The following is a 13,764-nucleotide window of genomic DNA, read 5'->3' as shown; positions in this document are numbered from 1 at the left end:
AGAACAAAAAAGCTGGCATTAGGGTGCCAACTCAAGCAAGCAGGCTGACCTGAAAGTACACTGGAAAACTCTATGCATGAGTCTATAAAATAATGTATTTAACTGCCTCAATTCAACACCCAAAGGAAAACAGCTTATTTTCTTTTGTGGTTCTAAAGGTACTTTTACAGGTAACAGTTTTCAACTCCCAGGCACTTCCCACTGACATCACATCTCACCTTTCCTTCTCATCTGGCAAGTACATTGTGTGATTATACAGAGGATAAGCATTATCATGACCTTCATCTCCCCTCACCTTCCCAAAGACAGTTTATCCCAGCTAGGAAGAGGAGGGAAAAAATGCTACCCCCAAAAAACAAACAAAAAAACCCAACCCTTGGCCTTGCCTTGTCAACAGGAGGCTGAAAACAGGCATCCAGAAAGGTATCTATCACTTAGGCAGTTTTAAGTCAAAGTCTACATAAAGCAAGATTGAGCAGGAGTGTGACAGCTGTCCAAGGCAGCCCCATTTCAGTCCCAGCAATCACACTTACCTGTGACAAGCCAACACCATCTGCATCACTTGACCTGTTCACATTATTGCTTTCAGGAGGGAACAGGCTTTTGGTTTTCTGCTCTCTTGGATTCTGTCCATTTTTCAGTGAGTCTTTCTTTTGATTTGGATGGCCTTCAGGAACAGGCCTGTCAGCCACTAAGAGCCTCAGTACTTGATCCTTCAAGCGCTCTGTTTCGCTTCGGCTGCTTCTAGATTTGCTGTCTGATGCTCTGACTGCAGCCTCACCACTGGGGCTCGCTGCTATATCCCTTTTCAGGAGTTCCACCTTGTTACCTGCCAAGCTCCACTTCTGGAATGACCTCCGCAGTCTTTTTTTCCTCTGGACAGGGATGCCCCAGTCCAACCACTTGTGAAACCAGGTCTTCATGTCACCTTCCACTTGAAACTTTAAGTGCTCTGTGCTTCTTGATTTCTTTAAAAACACCAAAACAGAGTCAAAAAAGCCAGTCCTGTTTGCCTGACACATGCCAGGCATAGTGCAGTTCACCTGGATGCACATATTTTTCAAGAACCAAAAAGCATCACAGGTGGGGCTCTGGCAGCAAGCAGTCTGACAGGACCATAGAGTATGAAATCCTTCCAGAAGCTGTAAATGGTGATCTTCCCAAGATCTCAAATGGCCACCAAATAGGATCTTCCCTGGCTCGCATTTAGATCTGTTCCAGTTTGCATCTGGAAAAGGGGAGGAAGACAAATAAAGACAATTCTCAATCCTTTAAAGCAGTGGACAATAGATCCTCATCACTATTGTCAAGATTAATTTAGGGCACAGGAGTAATGTGGGAGAGAGGGTACAGGACAGTAAAATGGGGGCTTCTCAGAATCTATACCTAGCCTCGGTATCCAGTACTTACACAAGATTTTTAGCAACAATCTGCACCTCCTACCAAAGGGACCACCATTCTTTTTGACAGTAATGGAGCTAAAGCCATCTACAACAAAATAAGTGAAAACAGAAATGTTCCTGTTTCAGAAAAGACTAAGGCACAGACTGAACAGTGAGGCCAAGGTTATACAGCAAGTTAACAGCCAGCAACTGAGCCCAGGAATCCCAAGTGCAGCTTCTTACTCTAACCAGTAAACAGCATTGCCTCTCTGCCCATGCTTTGCCTTGAAGGAGAATTCTGGAAACAGTGACACTGGCTTGGTTCATAGTACAAAGGCATTTTTCCTCTTCCAAACTCATGTTTGAGGTCAGTCACTTATTTTGACTGAAACTGCTCCACTTGAGAAGTTGTTACGTCTTCTAGTACAGAGGTTTGCAACGCCTGTCCTCACCACCAGCTCCACTGTAGTGCTTTCTATAACAGCAATTGTGTCAAACATGGTTGGGTTTTTTTGTTGGCTTTTTTTTAAGAATCAAGTTACTTCAGATCTCAGATCAGCAGTGAAGCAGCAACTGCTCTGCATATGGATTTTTTCCTAGCATGAAAAATTAGAGTGCTTGCAGGGATCAATGGATTAAAGGCTTCCAAAATTCAGAGCTCTGCAGATTAAGGACTCCCTAAAAATAGACTAATGACCTATGGGACTGTTACACTGTGCTGTGTTCAGCATCCAAGGGATAATAGGTCACTGGAAGATAACTTTACAAACTATGTCGCTGGACTCTGAGTAGTCCAGCTGGAGAGTATGCTCCAGATCTGGCTTCCTGTGTGTCAAGAATGCAGTTCTTGAACACAACACAAATGGGAAACTTTTTTCTCCATTAAAATAAAGAAGTCTGAATTTAAATTATAATACCCTGATCCCCTTTTCTTGACAGCATATAAAAAGAAGTTCAGTAACATTACTATTTCAGTAACTCTGAATGAATAAAGACTTCATGTTGCATTATACCCACATTCACTAGAGTGGGAACTAAAATTAATAAGCATGGATGTAGAGGCTACTGCTCCATCTATCTGTCTCCCCTGGGAAGAATTCTCACACCACTTCTCCTGTCATTTCCAAGTTACAAACACATTGAAGACGGAATATGTTGAGGCACATGAAACAGACCACACAGATCTCCATGCCTCATCCACCAAATAAAAGTAATTTGGTGATGGCACGGCAGCGCGTTTTATGATTCTTGGAAGAAGTCATGTGAGGTCCCCACTGCCCAGCACAACTCCAACAGCCCTGCTGAGCCACAGCAGGCTCACATAGCCGCAGGAAGCTTTCCAAGTGCCAACCATGACACAGAAGTGCAGAGGGCGAGGTATTTTTCTGATCCAAGTCTGGAGCTCACAAGCAGTGGTCAGGCTCAACCTCCTGAAGCAGCACCAATCCTGGAAAAGTGTAAGACTAGAACAGTACAGGCAGATGCAGGTGTCTTCCACTCTGGCTGTTTTAGGCTACTTGAAGCATTTGACTTCAGGAATTTAAACTCCTGCCACAAAGACACTTAACCTCACACTACTGAGATGGCAAGGAACTCTGAACCTCTGAATCACAGCTAATACACAAGGTTAGTGATATCAAAGTGCTGTGATTTTCCCCCTCCTCCTGCACCATCCCCCTGGTGCAGGAGGAAGGGGAAAATCATAGCACTTCTATAACCTTGTATGACCAAAGAAAGCAAGTGGGGAAGATGGAGAACATATTTTGTTGTAATTGAGTTATCCCAAACAGCACAGTAGGTGTAACAGCTTTATTACTCCTGATCATTAAAGGTATCCACATATGATGATTTTCTCACCCAGAATGGATTAGCCACTTGTTTAAAATGAAGGACAATGGCCATATTCACGTGCCTTTTGTGTGGAATCTCTTGCTACACCAAGAATTTCAATCCAAAAAGGGAACTCCCACCACCACAAGGAAAGGTTTATTTTTGAGACATCAAAAAGCGGGAAGCAAAGGTGTTATTTATAGCTTATTGTGAAACAAGCTCAGCAAAGGCAGTTTGAAGTTGAGGCTCCAGAAAGCTAGAATCAGCTGCAACAGAAAGCACTCGAGATCTGTGACCAAGCCACGGGGGACCAGAGCTCCCTGTGGGTGTCTGAACACACAACTGTGCAGAAGGTGAAGCAGCTCTTCACTTGAGCAATGTCCAACTGTAACATGTAAATGAAACTTTGCATATGTTCAACAGAGAGAGAAGTTGACATCAGCACCTTTAAAATCATCACCATCCTTGTCACACTTCATCAACACATGGCACTTCCTTCGAGAGCAAGCAGACGGGCAGCCTGTATGCCTGGGGCAACAACCGACCTCATTACACTCCAAAGTGCTTGGACTGACAGTCACCCTGACACGACTGTGTGCACAAGCAGGGACAAGCACCTGGCACTAACCTCATGGACCGGGAATTAGGACAGAGTATGCGGTGCGGCAGGTATATATGCAGAAAAGGTGCACATATGTACACACACACACTCTCCAGACTTAGAGAAACAAGTAACAAATGGAAGAATAACGCTACTGCTGTGAATTTCAAGAGAATCTTATCCATTCAGGCTCAGTTTAGCCTAAAAAAAAAAAATTAACTTTATGTTAAAGGTGAAGCACTGTCCCTAATACAGCCTGTGCAAAAGGGAAACATGCTGCTTCCCACATCCCTAAAATCCCTCCTCCTCCTCAACCAGTGCTCATCCACCTCTCCTCAGATGTCAGCCCTGGCTCATACATACCACTCAATTTGAGTCTTAATATAGGACCCAGTGAAATTCAGCAGCAACTTTCTAGTAACAGGCTTAGAACTGGGGCACAAACAGAATGGGGCATATTTAAGAGAAAAGTGTTCGCAGGGAAGATATCCCTTGTGAAAAAATCAGTACATAACACAAGTATTACATTTATTTATCTAAAATGTAAAACCTGAATCCCCATAAGCACCTCCTAGGTATGACAGAGCCATGACTTAGCCCAGATGACACAACACTACCATGCTGAGAGCATTCTGCTTCCCTTTTAACCCACTGCTAAACCAAGATGCAGAGATATGAATTACATTTTGGCCAGATTTCATTTCCAGAACTCTGCTAACGCGCACCTAGGACATGTTTATTTGAAATTAGCTAATATGGTTTCTGAACTGCTGTACATGAATAGCTTAAAACTTGGTTAACTCCCAGGAATGATAGTGTACAGGCAACTCAACATGCCAGCCCAGCGTTCTAGACGTACATTTTCCACAGAACCATACTGATTTTCAGCTAAGCAAGTTCCCTGGTCTTTGGTGGACATCACACATTCAGACAACTTTTAAGTGCCATGGCAGAAAGCAGAGCTCCTCAGTCTACACTTGCATTTCATCTCTGGAAAGAGGAAAGATTTTCTGCCAGGAAAAATCCACCTGGCCTGTTCATAAAACATTTCCTTCCCGCAAGTCCTGCAGGAACACACTATGGGCCAAACGAATTGTTGTGATCAGAAGCCATGTATTGCTGTATTGCTATTCGCAGTCTTGCAAATGGGGACCTCCACAGAATCTGGTGCAGCACCTCCACTAGGTGGTCATGGATCTGCACCAAACAAGAGAAGGCAGCTGTGAGTACCAGCAGAGCTACTAACTCCTGCTTACTGGGAGAGCAGCCTGTTCAGTCCTTTCCAGTTCCTTGTGCTGGACCCTACGCAACCACATGCAGCAGTCGCATACAGGAACTTGTAGGCGGGTCAGACCAGCAGGCCAGTAGATCTGGTCACTGATAGCATCAATGCCAGCAGTTTCAGAGAAAAGCACGAGAAACCCATCAGCAGGAACGTCCCCGAGGACGAGTTCCCTCCTAAGCCCCAGCAGCCCACCCAGCCTAGCACAACACAAATCACAAGACGGCTGCACAGTGGGTGTGCTTAGTCACTTCTCAATATTGTTTTTGTCATATTTTTCTTCCCTAGTATATCAGTATAAAAAACGCTGCTCTTCTCAGGAGTTCCTGTCCCAGCCATGCAGCTCACAGCTTTGCTGAACAGCAGGGGAATGGAAGGGAAGGGACAAGAACAGTTTCTATTAATAAGCTCAGGTTCACAGACTTGCTCAGGCAGTTAATCCCTCCTGATATCAGATTAATGATTAAAGACTTGACTCTATAGACTTTTAAAATCTCTCACATGTAAGCAATTATGCCAACATAGTTCCTCTTACGTAACTCCGCACGATCACGCTAATTTCTAGACAGCCGTAATTCCTCCTCAGATTAACAAACTGCTGCCTAAGTGACACAAACAAGACCAGAAGAACAAAAACTCTACAATGGAAAAAGCGTCCACATCAGGATAACTATGTCACATATAATTATTTCCGCACATGCATCAGCCTTTGTGGTTTTAACTCTCCCAAGCAGACCAGCCCTCAAACACGGCAGCACTGCCCGGAACACCCTCCAAGAGCAACATAGGATTCACAGCACCAGCTCTAGACTTCTAAGATATTACTAAAGACAGGAAACACCATGCAGGAAGCCCAGTCTACAAGAAAACACGCGATCCACCTGACACACCATCCAAACACACAGTGCTGAGAACCCTTTGCTAGGACTAAGAATACAAATATGTCTTTCCTGGTTCTAAATTAGCTGATTAAGGTCACAGAGCTCGTTAGCTTAATCAAATCTGTCATTCAGTAAGTGTGCAGAAAGGCCCAGTGAAACAACAGAGATGCTGCAGCAGCCTAGCAAACATGTCCACATAACTGAGAAACAAAGCAAAACAACCCGCTTCTCGAATCTTGCTACCATTAAGGCATAGTGACCTTCTGGCAAAAAGAAAGCTGCTGGCAGCTGTCACATGGGTTGATATATACTGAGATCACCACTGCCTCGAACCTATAATTTACTGCAACTTGAACAAAGAGGGGGAAAAAAGGTACATAAACTTTCTTAACTAGGATCTGGTGAAAGCTACATGCATGCATGGGAAAAAGTCAAGATGTGGCCTCAAAACACTCAGAGGAACTTAACAAGTCTCTCTGAAAAGTCAGAATCTGAACTTTAAAAAAAACAAAACAAAACAAAAAAACCACCCACACAATCCATTACATGAAAACTTCCATACAAACACCTAACTTGGTTATTTCCTTGAGCAGGAGGTTGGTTACTCAAGTTTGAACAGGAAATAAAAAAAAACAAACATAACAATTGCCTGTAGGCAAACACAGATTATTGACATACCACATTTGGGGAGAGTGTTAAACATCTGAGGGCTAAAAACACATCCCTGCCTTCCAAACTTGCTTTGAGTATTCTTTAGATGAAATTATTTTGCAGATTATCACTTGTTCCTTTTGAAAAAAAAAAAAAAAAAAAAAAAAGATTCTCAGCTCAGAGAAGGCTCTCTATGAGATACAGGCAAGTGCCTAAAAGCCAGCACTGCATGTGAAGATGCACAACAGTAGCTGTGGGACAGACAGACACCCTGCTGCTGACCACTTCCTTACTCAAAATAGCAGCTGGTTATCAGAGCAATACAGTGTTATAAGAAGGGACCCCCTCGTGCCCCACATCTCTCCTACCCTTTTGACAGCTCATTTAGTAACTATTAAAAGGTGAGGGTTTGTTTGTTTTTTAAACCAGCTACAATGTCTAGCAGCAAATAATTTCACTTTCCTCTCAGAATATTTTAAACAAGCAAGAGGGATAAATATCATAAAAAAATACAGGCACAGTCCCAGAGAGAACCGAAGAATCACCTGCTGAGGAGCACAAGGCACACAGGCAAGCGCACAGGTAGAACAGCTGCAGACTTCTCAGCTCTCTTGCAGGTTTTCCCAGGCAGTATCGTGACAGAAATCGGGCGCTAATGCTGAACTTGGCTTCCAACCTCTTCTCCATGGCCTTTGTGGGCAGCAGCAGGGTTCTAGAAACATATAAGATATGAAACACAAAACATCCACTGGCAATTGATATGTTCTTGCATGGATTCAGTTGACATTACGAAGAGCATGGAGCATTTGTGGAGGAAAAGGAATGCCTTATCTTATCTGCTGTGACTTAGCCCAGCTGCTGCTAAGTAACTATTGATATATGATACTGAAGTGAAACCTGTGGTAGCAAAGTTTCCAGTGCTGCACTGCAGCGGGCCACCACAATGGCCTTTCCCATCACCCTTGTGATTTCCTCCTCCAGACCCCACCACTTTCAGTGGCAAAGTATCTAATACCACAGTCTTCTGGATTCCAAAGAAGTGTTTGGGGAAATTTCAGTTTCAAGTATGCCGTGGAGAACGGACACCCAGCCAGCACAACGAGTGTAACACTGGCACTGATAAGCCCAGCACATCTGCCTGGCGATGTCATTGCTTACATGTTGGTGCTGGCTGGTACCAGCCAGAAACAAAGAGAAACAAGAATACAACAATGCTGAGAAACGTGGAGCTAAAGATCTGTTTTTGCCTCATGTTTTGCTCCGTGGGGCAGAGATCACGAAAGCACCGATACTTCTTCTCAGCCTGTCTAATGCCAAAGGCTCTTTTACAGCCTCACGTGTTACTGAAATCTAAATTAGCTCTAGGTGATGTGAGATAATTAATGTTTTCATAGCACACGTAATAAATACTACCTATTTTCAAAGAGGAACGAAGTGCCATCAGGCACAAGGAGTTAAACCTGCCATTTCTGAAGAATCAAAAGGGAATATCATCACAGATCTGTCTGACCTAAACCTGGCGGGGATTCCACCCCCCCCCCCCACCCTCCCCCCGGGCAGCCAAGACCCCGACCCGCAGGAGCACGGGAAGGGACGGGCGCAGGGGGTCAGCTGGACGGCGGCAGATGTAAAACGGCGGCTCTTCACCCCGCAGGTCCTTAAGGAAACTTTTCCGTCCCCTCCGGGTCCCCGCTCCCTCGCTCCCACGGAGGGCGGGGGGGGGGGGGGGGCCATCCACACGGGACGAGGATCGGCCTCGCTCCACGCTGACCGCTGTGACTGGGGCCGGGCCGTGGGCGCCGACCAGCCGGGCTCTCCCCGCACCTGCCCGGCTTGACAGAGGAGACACCGAGGGCGCAGGCCCCGGCGCGGAGCGGCCCGCAGCCCGTCAGTACCCCCGGGGCCGGGAGAGGGCCCCGCCGGGCCGGGTGGGAGAAGCGGCGGGCCGCCGGCCGGTACCTACCAGGGGCTCATGGCGAGGCGAGCTCGGCGGCTCCTGGGCGGCCTCAGGCGGGCGGCGGGGCCGGGCCGGGCCTCCAGCGCGGCGGGGCGGGGGGCAGCGCGGCCTCCTGCCCCGCGGCCATGGCGGCGGCGGCGCCTCGGCGGGCAGCCGCTCACCTCTCACCCGGAAGCTGAACAGCCGGCCTCACCGGGACCGGAACCGGGACCGGGCTCTGCGGGCACCCTCCGGTCAGTGCCGGGGCTCCGGAGCCGGCTGTCCCGGATCACGGCGGGGCGGGGCGGGGCGGCACCGCCCTCCCCGCAACCGGCGGAGCGAAGAGGCTTCGCAGCTACAGGTGATTTGCCCGTAAAGCCGCGCGGAGGCGGTGGCTTCGGGGACTTCCCAACAAGGCGGCAGGCCATTGGCCGTGCCGCGCGGTGGCGGCGCGCTGATTGGCTGAGAGGCCACCCCGGGCGGAACAGCGGTGAGGGGAAGGGGCCTGAGAGAACCCGGGGGGTTCTGTCCGCCAAACCGACCCGCCCGGCCATGGCCTCGGACTCCGGAGACAGAAACCCGACGTTGAAGAAGTGCCTCGCCGTCCTCAGAGAGGCGAGAAACGACAGCGAGCAGTTCGCAGCCCTGCTCCTGGTAAGGAACGGCTGCGGGATGGAGCCGCCGGCGCCATCGCCTCAGGAACGGGCCGGGGAGGGGGAAGGCGAGACCCGCTTCTGGGAAGGAGAGAGGCCCGAGTGGCGTTTTGTAGCTGGGCTGGCTGGCGTTGGGAGCTTCGGGGCAAGGTGCTGCGATGCCTCGGTGTTCCTGTCAGCAAATGGAGGGAGCCTGGCCTTGGCTCGCGTGTGCTGAGGGTTAGTCGGCGTTGCCGCATGCTTGAAGCACTCTGGTAAAGCTCTGGATTAGCGCTTAGACCGAGTGTCCAGCTCAGTGGTCAGGGGTTCACTTTTCCGTACTCATGGAAGTTGTTTAGGCTTCTGGTTTTCCCCGTTCCGTCCTGTAAATTTAGCAAAGCTCCTTGCTGTGCTGTGCGCTCAGCCCTGGTTTGCCTTACAGGTGACCAAAGCGGTCAGAGCCGGAGAAGTAGACGCCAAGACCCGCCGCCAGATCTTTGACGCAATTGGATTCACGTTTCCAAATCGCCTGCTCACCTCCAGGCAGCCCCCGGCGGGCTGCCCTGAGCACACCTTCCAGGCACTGGGCCTTACTCTGTTGGCATGTTTCTGCACCGATCCAGAGTTAGCTGGTCACTCCCAGATCTTGAACAAAATCCCAACCTTCAATGACATCCTGGTTTCCCCCTGCAATCCAGACAGCACATCCATGATCGATGATGTGTACCAGTGCCTGAGTGCTGTCATGGCCACTGCCAGGGGTCCCAGAGAGTTGGTGACCAAAGGGACGGTGTCTGCCCTGTGCCAGGCCTACGTGAATTGCAGTTACGGCTCTGACCGTGCCTTGACGCTGCTCTTGGGGCTGTTGGCCATAGCAGAGGCGAAGTGCTGGCAGAGAGACACTCCACACCTCCTGGCCGTGCTGAGCAAGCTCTCTGATGATTTTCTCAAGGCTGAAGACATGACCAAATTTGAGTTGTGTGAGGTTCTGCCTCGCTTCATCCCCCTGTCGCCACCGCTTGCACAGGACTCACAGGGCTCTGAGTGCCTCCATAAACTTTACAAAGGGCTGGCTAACATCTTGGGCAGTAAACTCGGCCAGTTGCAGCGGGACCCTGCTCTGAAGCTTGCTGCCTGCCTCGTGCAGGCCTGTGGGTCAGAGTGGATCCCAGCAGGGAGTGCTGGAAGTAAGTTCCTGGCCTTGCTGGTGAACTTGGCTTGTGTGGAGGTCCGTCTGACCCTAGAGGAGCCAGACCCCTTGGAGGTGGAGGGGAAGAAAGAAGTGGTAACAGCCTGCTATGTCCTTATTGAGATGGGGATCCAGGAGTGCCTGAGAGAAGAGAAACCGCTGCTAGAAGAGGTGCAGAAAATGCAGCTCATGAGGATCATGGAGGAGGCATTTGGAGCTGTAATATTCTACTTGAGACAGGTAATGCAGGGCTCTCAAGCAAAGAGCATGTTTTTGTGGATTTCTCTGGGCGACTTTGATTGCTATTCACTGGGACGCTTCATGGGTGCTCAGCAGCTCATGGCCATAGCTGTGTAGAGCAACATGTGCTTCTTGGCCCACTGTGATTTTCATACCTGCAGTAGCTCGATAGGATAGCAGCCCTAACGTGTCATTTTCTGTCTGCTTTCTTCTTCATGCAGGTTAAACAGGAGGAGCTACAAGATCCTTTCATATTTGCTTCTGTTCGAATCCTTGGAGCCTGGATGGCAGAAGAGACATCATCCCTCAAGCAGGAAATCTGTGAGCTTTTGCCTTTCCTTGTTCATTATGCCAAGAAGCTTTTCAAAGAGGGTAGCCCAGCTGCAAGTCTTCCCCAGCCAGAGCTGGTCAGCACCAAGGGCTCTGGCGTACCCCAGGATGCCCTGAGGTGTGTATTTTAAGCACAGAGTTGATTCATTTTAGCGCAGACCTGCTCAAATCTTTTTTTATTTTCTGTTCTCCCTGCAGTGCCAATTCTGTGACTCTTCTCCCCCCCCCCCCCAGTTGGATGTAAATGCAGGGCTTAGACCCATTCTGCTTCATGTTCCCAATTTCTTTCCCCTTCCAGATTTCTGCTACCTGGCTTTTGCCATTTAACAGCAGAGGACAGGCCCCGGGACATCCTCATCTCAGAAGGGGCACCAGCACTGCTGTCTGAGTACTTCCTCTATCAGTGGGAGGTGCTGACCTCCAAGCCCGGGTCCCTGACTCCCCTGACAAACACTGAAATGAGTCTACAGACTGCGTGTGGGATTTTCCTTAACCTGGTTGTGACTGCGCCAGACCTCATCAGGTAACAGAGCCGCAGGAGCTTGCTTTAAGATTGTCGGTGGGAAGAAAGAGGGCGCATTGTGCAATGAGCTTGCAGGATCTTTTAAGACATTGTGCTGAAAAAGGGATATCCCTTTTTCAACACCAGTTACATTACTTTTTTGGTGCTGCATTTAACCTTGACATTTTCAGGTGCTTCTGGCCCTGCTCAGAAAACGTGTCTCAGGGTTTGCTTTCTCTCTAGGCGAGACAAAACCTTTTTGTCCTTGATGGACATGTTGCTGAAGTCTCTTCCACTTCTGCTGCCCCAGAAAGATCACCTGGTTCTAGCAGCCAACATTGCCACTCTGGGCCTGATGATGGCCAGGATCCTTGCAAGTTCGGCAGGTAAGAAGAGTTCCCACTGGCAAAGTTGCGCATTGCTCTGCAAGGGCAGAGACTGGGGTCTGCGTAGTTGGGCTGGAGAAAGCAAACGCAAGGGAAACAGGTCCAGTTTCTGTCATTGGAAAAGTGACCAAACCAAAAACCTGGAGGAGCAAGGAATATGCAGAAAATTCAGCAGGCTGATGTGCTGGGATTAAGAGATTTCTAGGGCAGGAGGATGGTATTCTGCTCTCCCTGAAAGCCCTGCTGCAGACAGGCCCACCGAAGGGTCCTTCCTTTGCCGAGCGAGCTCTGTATTGAGTCATTAATTTCCTTTTTCTTTCAGCTCTTCAGGGGACACAGTCTGCCAAGGAGTTTTTCGGAGCTGCCATTTGCTTCCTATCACAGGCCCACACCGCCCAAGCAGACCCTGGTAGGGACGGCTTGGCTGTGGCCGTGTCACCTGCCTACGCGAGTGCCTGGGCTGACATCAGTGAGCTCTGGTTCCTGGGGATGCAGGCCTTGGCCGGCTGCGTGCCGCTTTTTCCCTGGCTACCGCAAGCTGTCCTCCAGGCACGGTGGCTGGAAGGCCTCTCAGAGTTACTGGCTCGCATTGCTCCAGCCTCAGTGGATTTTGAGCTCATTGCTGCTTTCCAGGGTGTGTTAGTAGAGCTGGCCAGAGCCAGCAAGCCATGCAGGGACGTGATCCTGTCACACCACGGCAGGGAGTGGGCCAACCTTTATGGTATGGCAGCTTTGGAACAGTGTCTGTCTGAGCAGTGAAGAGCTAGCGGCACCCTGGTGTGGGAAATGAAGCCAGAATCCTGCACAAGATCTGTTCAACATTTCTCACGTGCCCTTTGGTGCCAGGTGGGGACAAAAAGCATTTGGATGACCAAACTTTATAAAACTGGAGTGATGCAGCAGAGCTCAGTGGGATTTGCACTGTCCACAACCTGATGTGCGGAACTGTTGCTGCCTCAGAACGTTTCAACATGCACCTGCTTGACCTTCTGTCAGTATTTCTTTTTAAAACCAGACTGTTTTATTATTAAAAGATGTTTTATGTTGCTTTGTTTTTCAAACTCCTGTGGTGGTGAGATTTATTTCTGCCCAGGGCCCTGAGAGGTTGCCTGCTTCTCCCTTTAACACGGTCTCCCAATCTTGTCACAGTAAGCCCTTTAGGATGTCACCTTATTTTATGTCAGAGACCTGCACGTGTTAGTAAAGTAACTTGGCACTACACGTAGAAGCCTGCAAAAAGCAGGAACAGGAAAAGCTTTAATATTTACCAATAGCAGTGAGAATAACTCTGTAACTTGGCACAGACCTGTCCCCTTCTGGTATGAAGATGCACAAAGGCCCTTCTGCCATGCTGTGGGACGACACCCTGCCCCCCCGGCTCATATCCACGACTGGTACCATCCCAAATTCATGCCTAGAAAACCATCACAGCACCACTTGCTGTTGCCTGTTTTGCCCTGTGACACACCTGCACAAGGCACAGCCACTGGGATTTTTATTTGCTCGGGCTCCCTCTCACTGCAGGGATGGGATGTATGGAGGGGATTTTTCCACTCTTGCAAGGCGAGGGGTTCAACCTGCAAAGGCCTGGGCTCTCTTTAGAGCCTTTGGGTACAGACTGTGAAAGCAGAAATAAGTGAATTACACCTCGCTGACTCCCTGCAGACCGAGGAGTAGTTTGCTTTACGGAAGAGAAAGGCCACATGTACAGTGGGAATAAATCGCTTGTACCACTGGCTTTGCAGCCTGGGCTGCCAGCTCTCGGGTATCCTGTGAGCCTGAGCCTAAAAACTCCCACAGAGAGCAGCCAGGACGGGGTGGTATTTTGGAGTATTTTCTGACGGAGGATGGCTGCGGCCGGAGCAGAGCTCCCTGCTCGGGCTGCAGCCGGGCCCGGGAAGGGTTTTCCACCAGGTGTCAGC

The 13,764-nt window shown here is 49.2% G+C and overlaps 2 protein-coding genes across 5 annotated transcripts in view; one reads left to right on the top strand and one right to left on the bottom strand.

Annotated features, from left to right (window-relative positions):
- KIAA0319L (KIAA0319 like) overlaps positions 1-8,730 on the bottom strand; it is a 36,117-nt gene extending 27,387 nt beyond the window's left edge. For 3 of the 4 annotated variants that reach the window (XM_075047261.1, XM_075047264.1, XM_075047265.1), the window contains exons 1-3: positions 8,591-8,730; positions 7,173-7,339; positions 534-1,228 (exon numbers count right to left, since the gene is read on the bottom strand). In XM_075047261.1, coding sequence (XP_074903362.1) covers positions 534-1,228; positions 7,173-7,314 — 837 coding nt within the window. In that variant the 5' untranslated portion in view covers positions 7,315-7,339; positions 8,591-8,730. Of the gene's footprint in view, positions 1-533; positions 1,229-6,654; positions 7,028-7,172; positions 7,340-8,590 lie in introns of those variants that run through there. The other variant, XM_075047263.1, reaches the window with a different exon arrangement.
- On the top strand, positions 8,597-12,897 carry NCDN (neurochondrin). The gene is made up of 6 exons (XM_075047266.1): positions 8,597-9,217; positions 9,638-10,624; positions 10,846-11,072; positions 11,253-11,477; positions 11,700-11,842; positions 12,165-12,897. Exons 1-6 carry the CDS (start codon positions 8,600-8,602, stop codon positions 12,599-12,601), a joined length of 2,637 nt encoding a protein of 878 aa, XP_074903367.1. The 5' UTR covers positions 8,597-8,599; the 3' UTR covers positions 12,602-12,897.
- The last annotated feature ends 867 nt before the right edge of the window (positions 12,898-13,764 follow it).

This window comes from Buteo buteo, chromosome 16 (genome assembly GCF_964188355.1).
Source record: "Buteo buteo chromosome 16, bButBut1.hap1.1, whole genome shotgun sequence".
Taxonomy (NCBI): domain Eukaryota; kingdom Metazoa; phylum Chordata; class Aves; order Accipitriformes; family Accipitridae; genus Buteo; species Buteo buteo.
The sequence above is the reverse complement of the archived record's forward strand: the minus strand, read 5'-3'. Positions and strand labels throughout refer to the sequence as shown.

What these genes read in the sequence shown, in the direction of transcription:
- NCDN (XM_075047266.1), top strand. Translation starts at nt 8,600, where the DNA reads ATGGCGAGGCGAGCTCGGCGGCTCCTGGGCGGCCTCAGGCGGGCGGCG. An exon ending in AGTTCGCAGCCCTGCTCCTG is followed by an intron (nt 9,218 to 9,637) that starts GTAAGGAACGGC and finishes TTTGCCTTACAG; the next exon opens with GTGACCAAAGCGGTCAGAGC. An exon ending in GATCCTTGCAAGTTCGGCAG is followed by an intron (nt 11,843 to 12,164) that starts GTAAGAAGAGTT and finishes TTTTTCTTTCAG; the next exon opens with CTCTTCAGGGGACACAGTCT.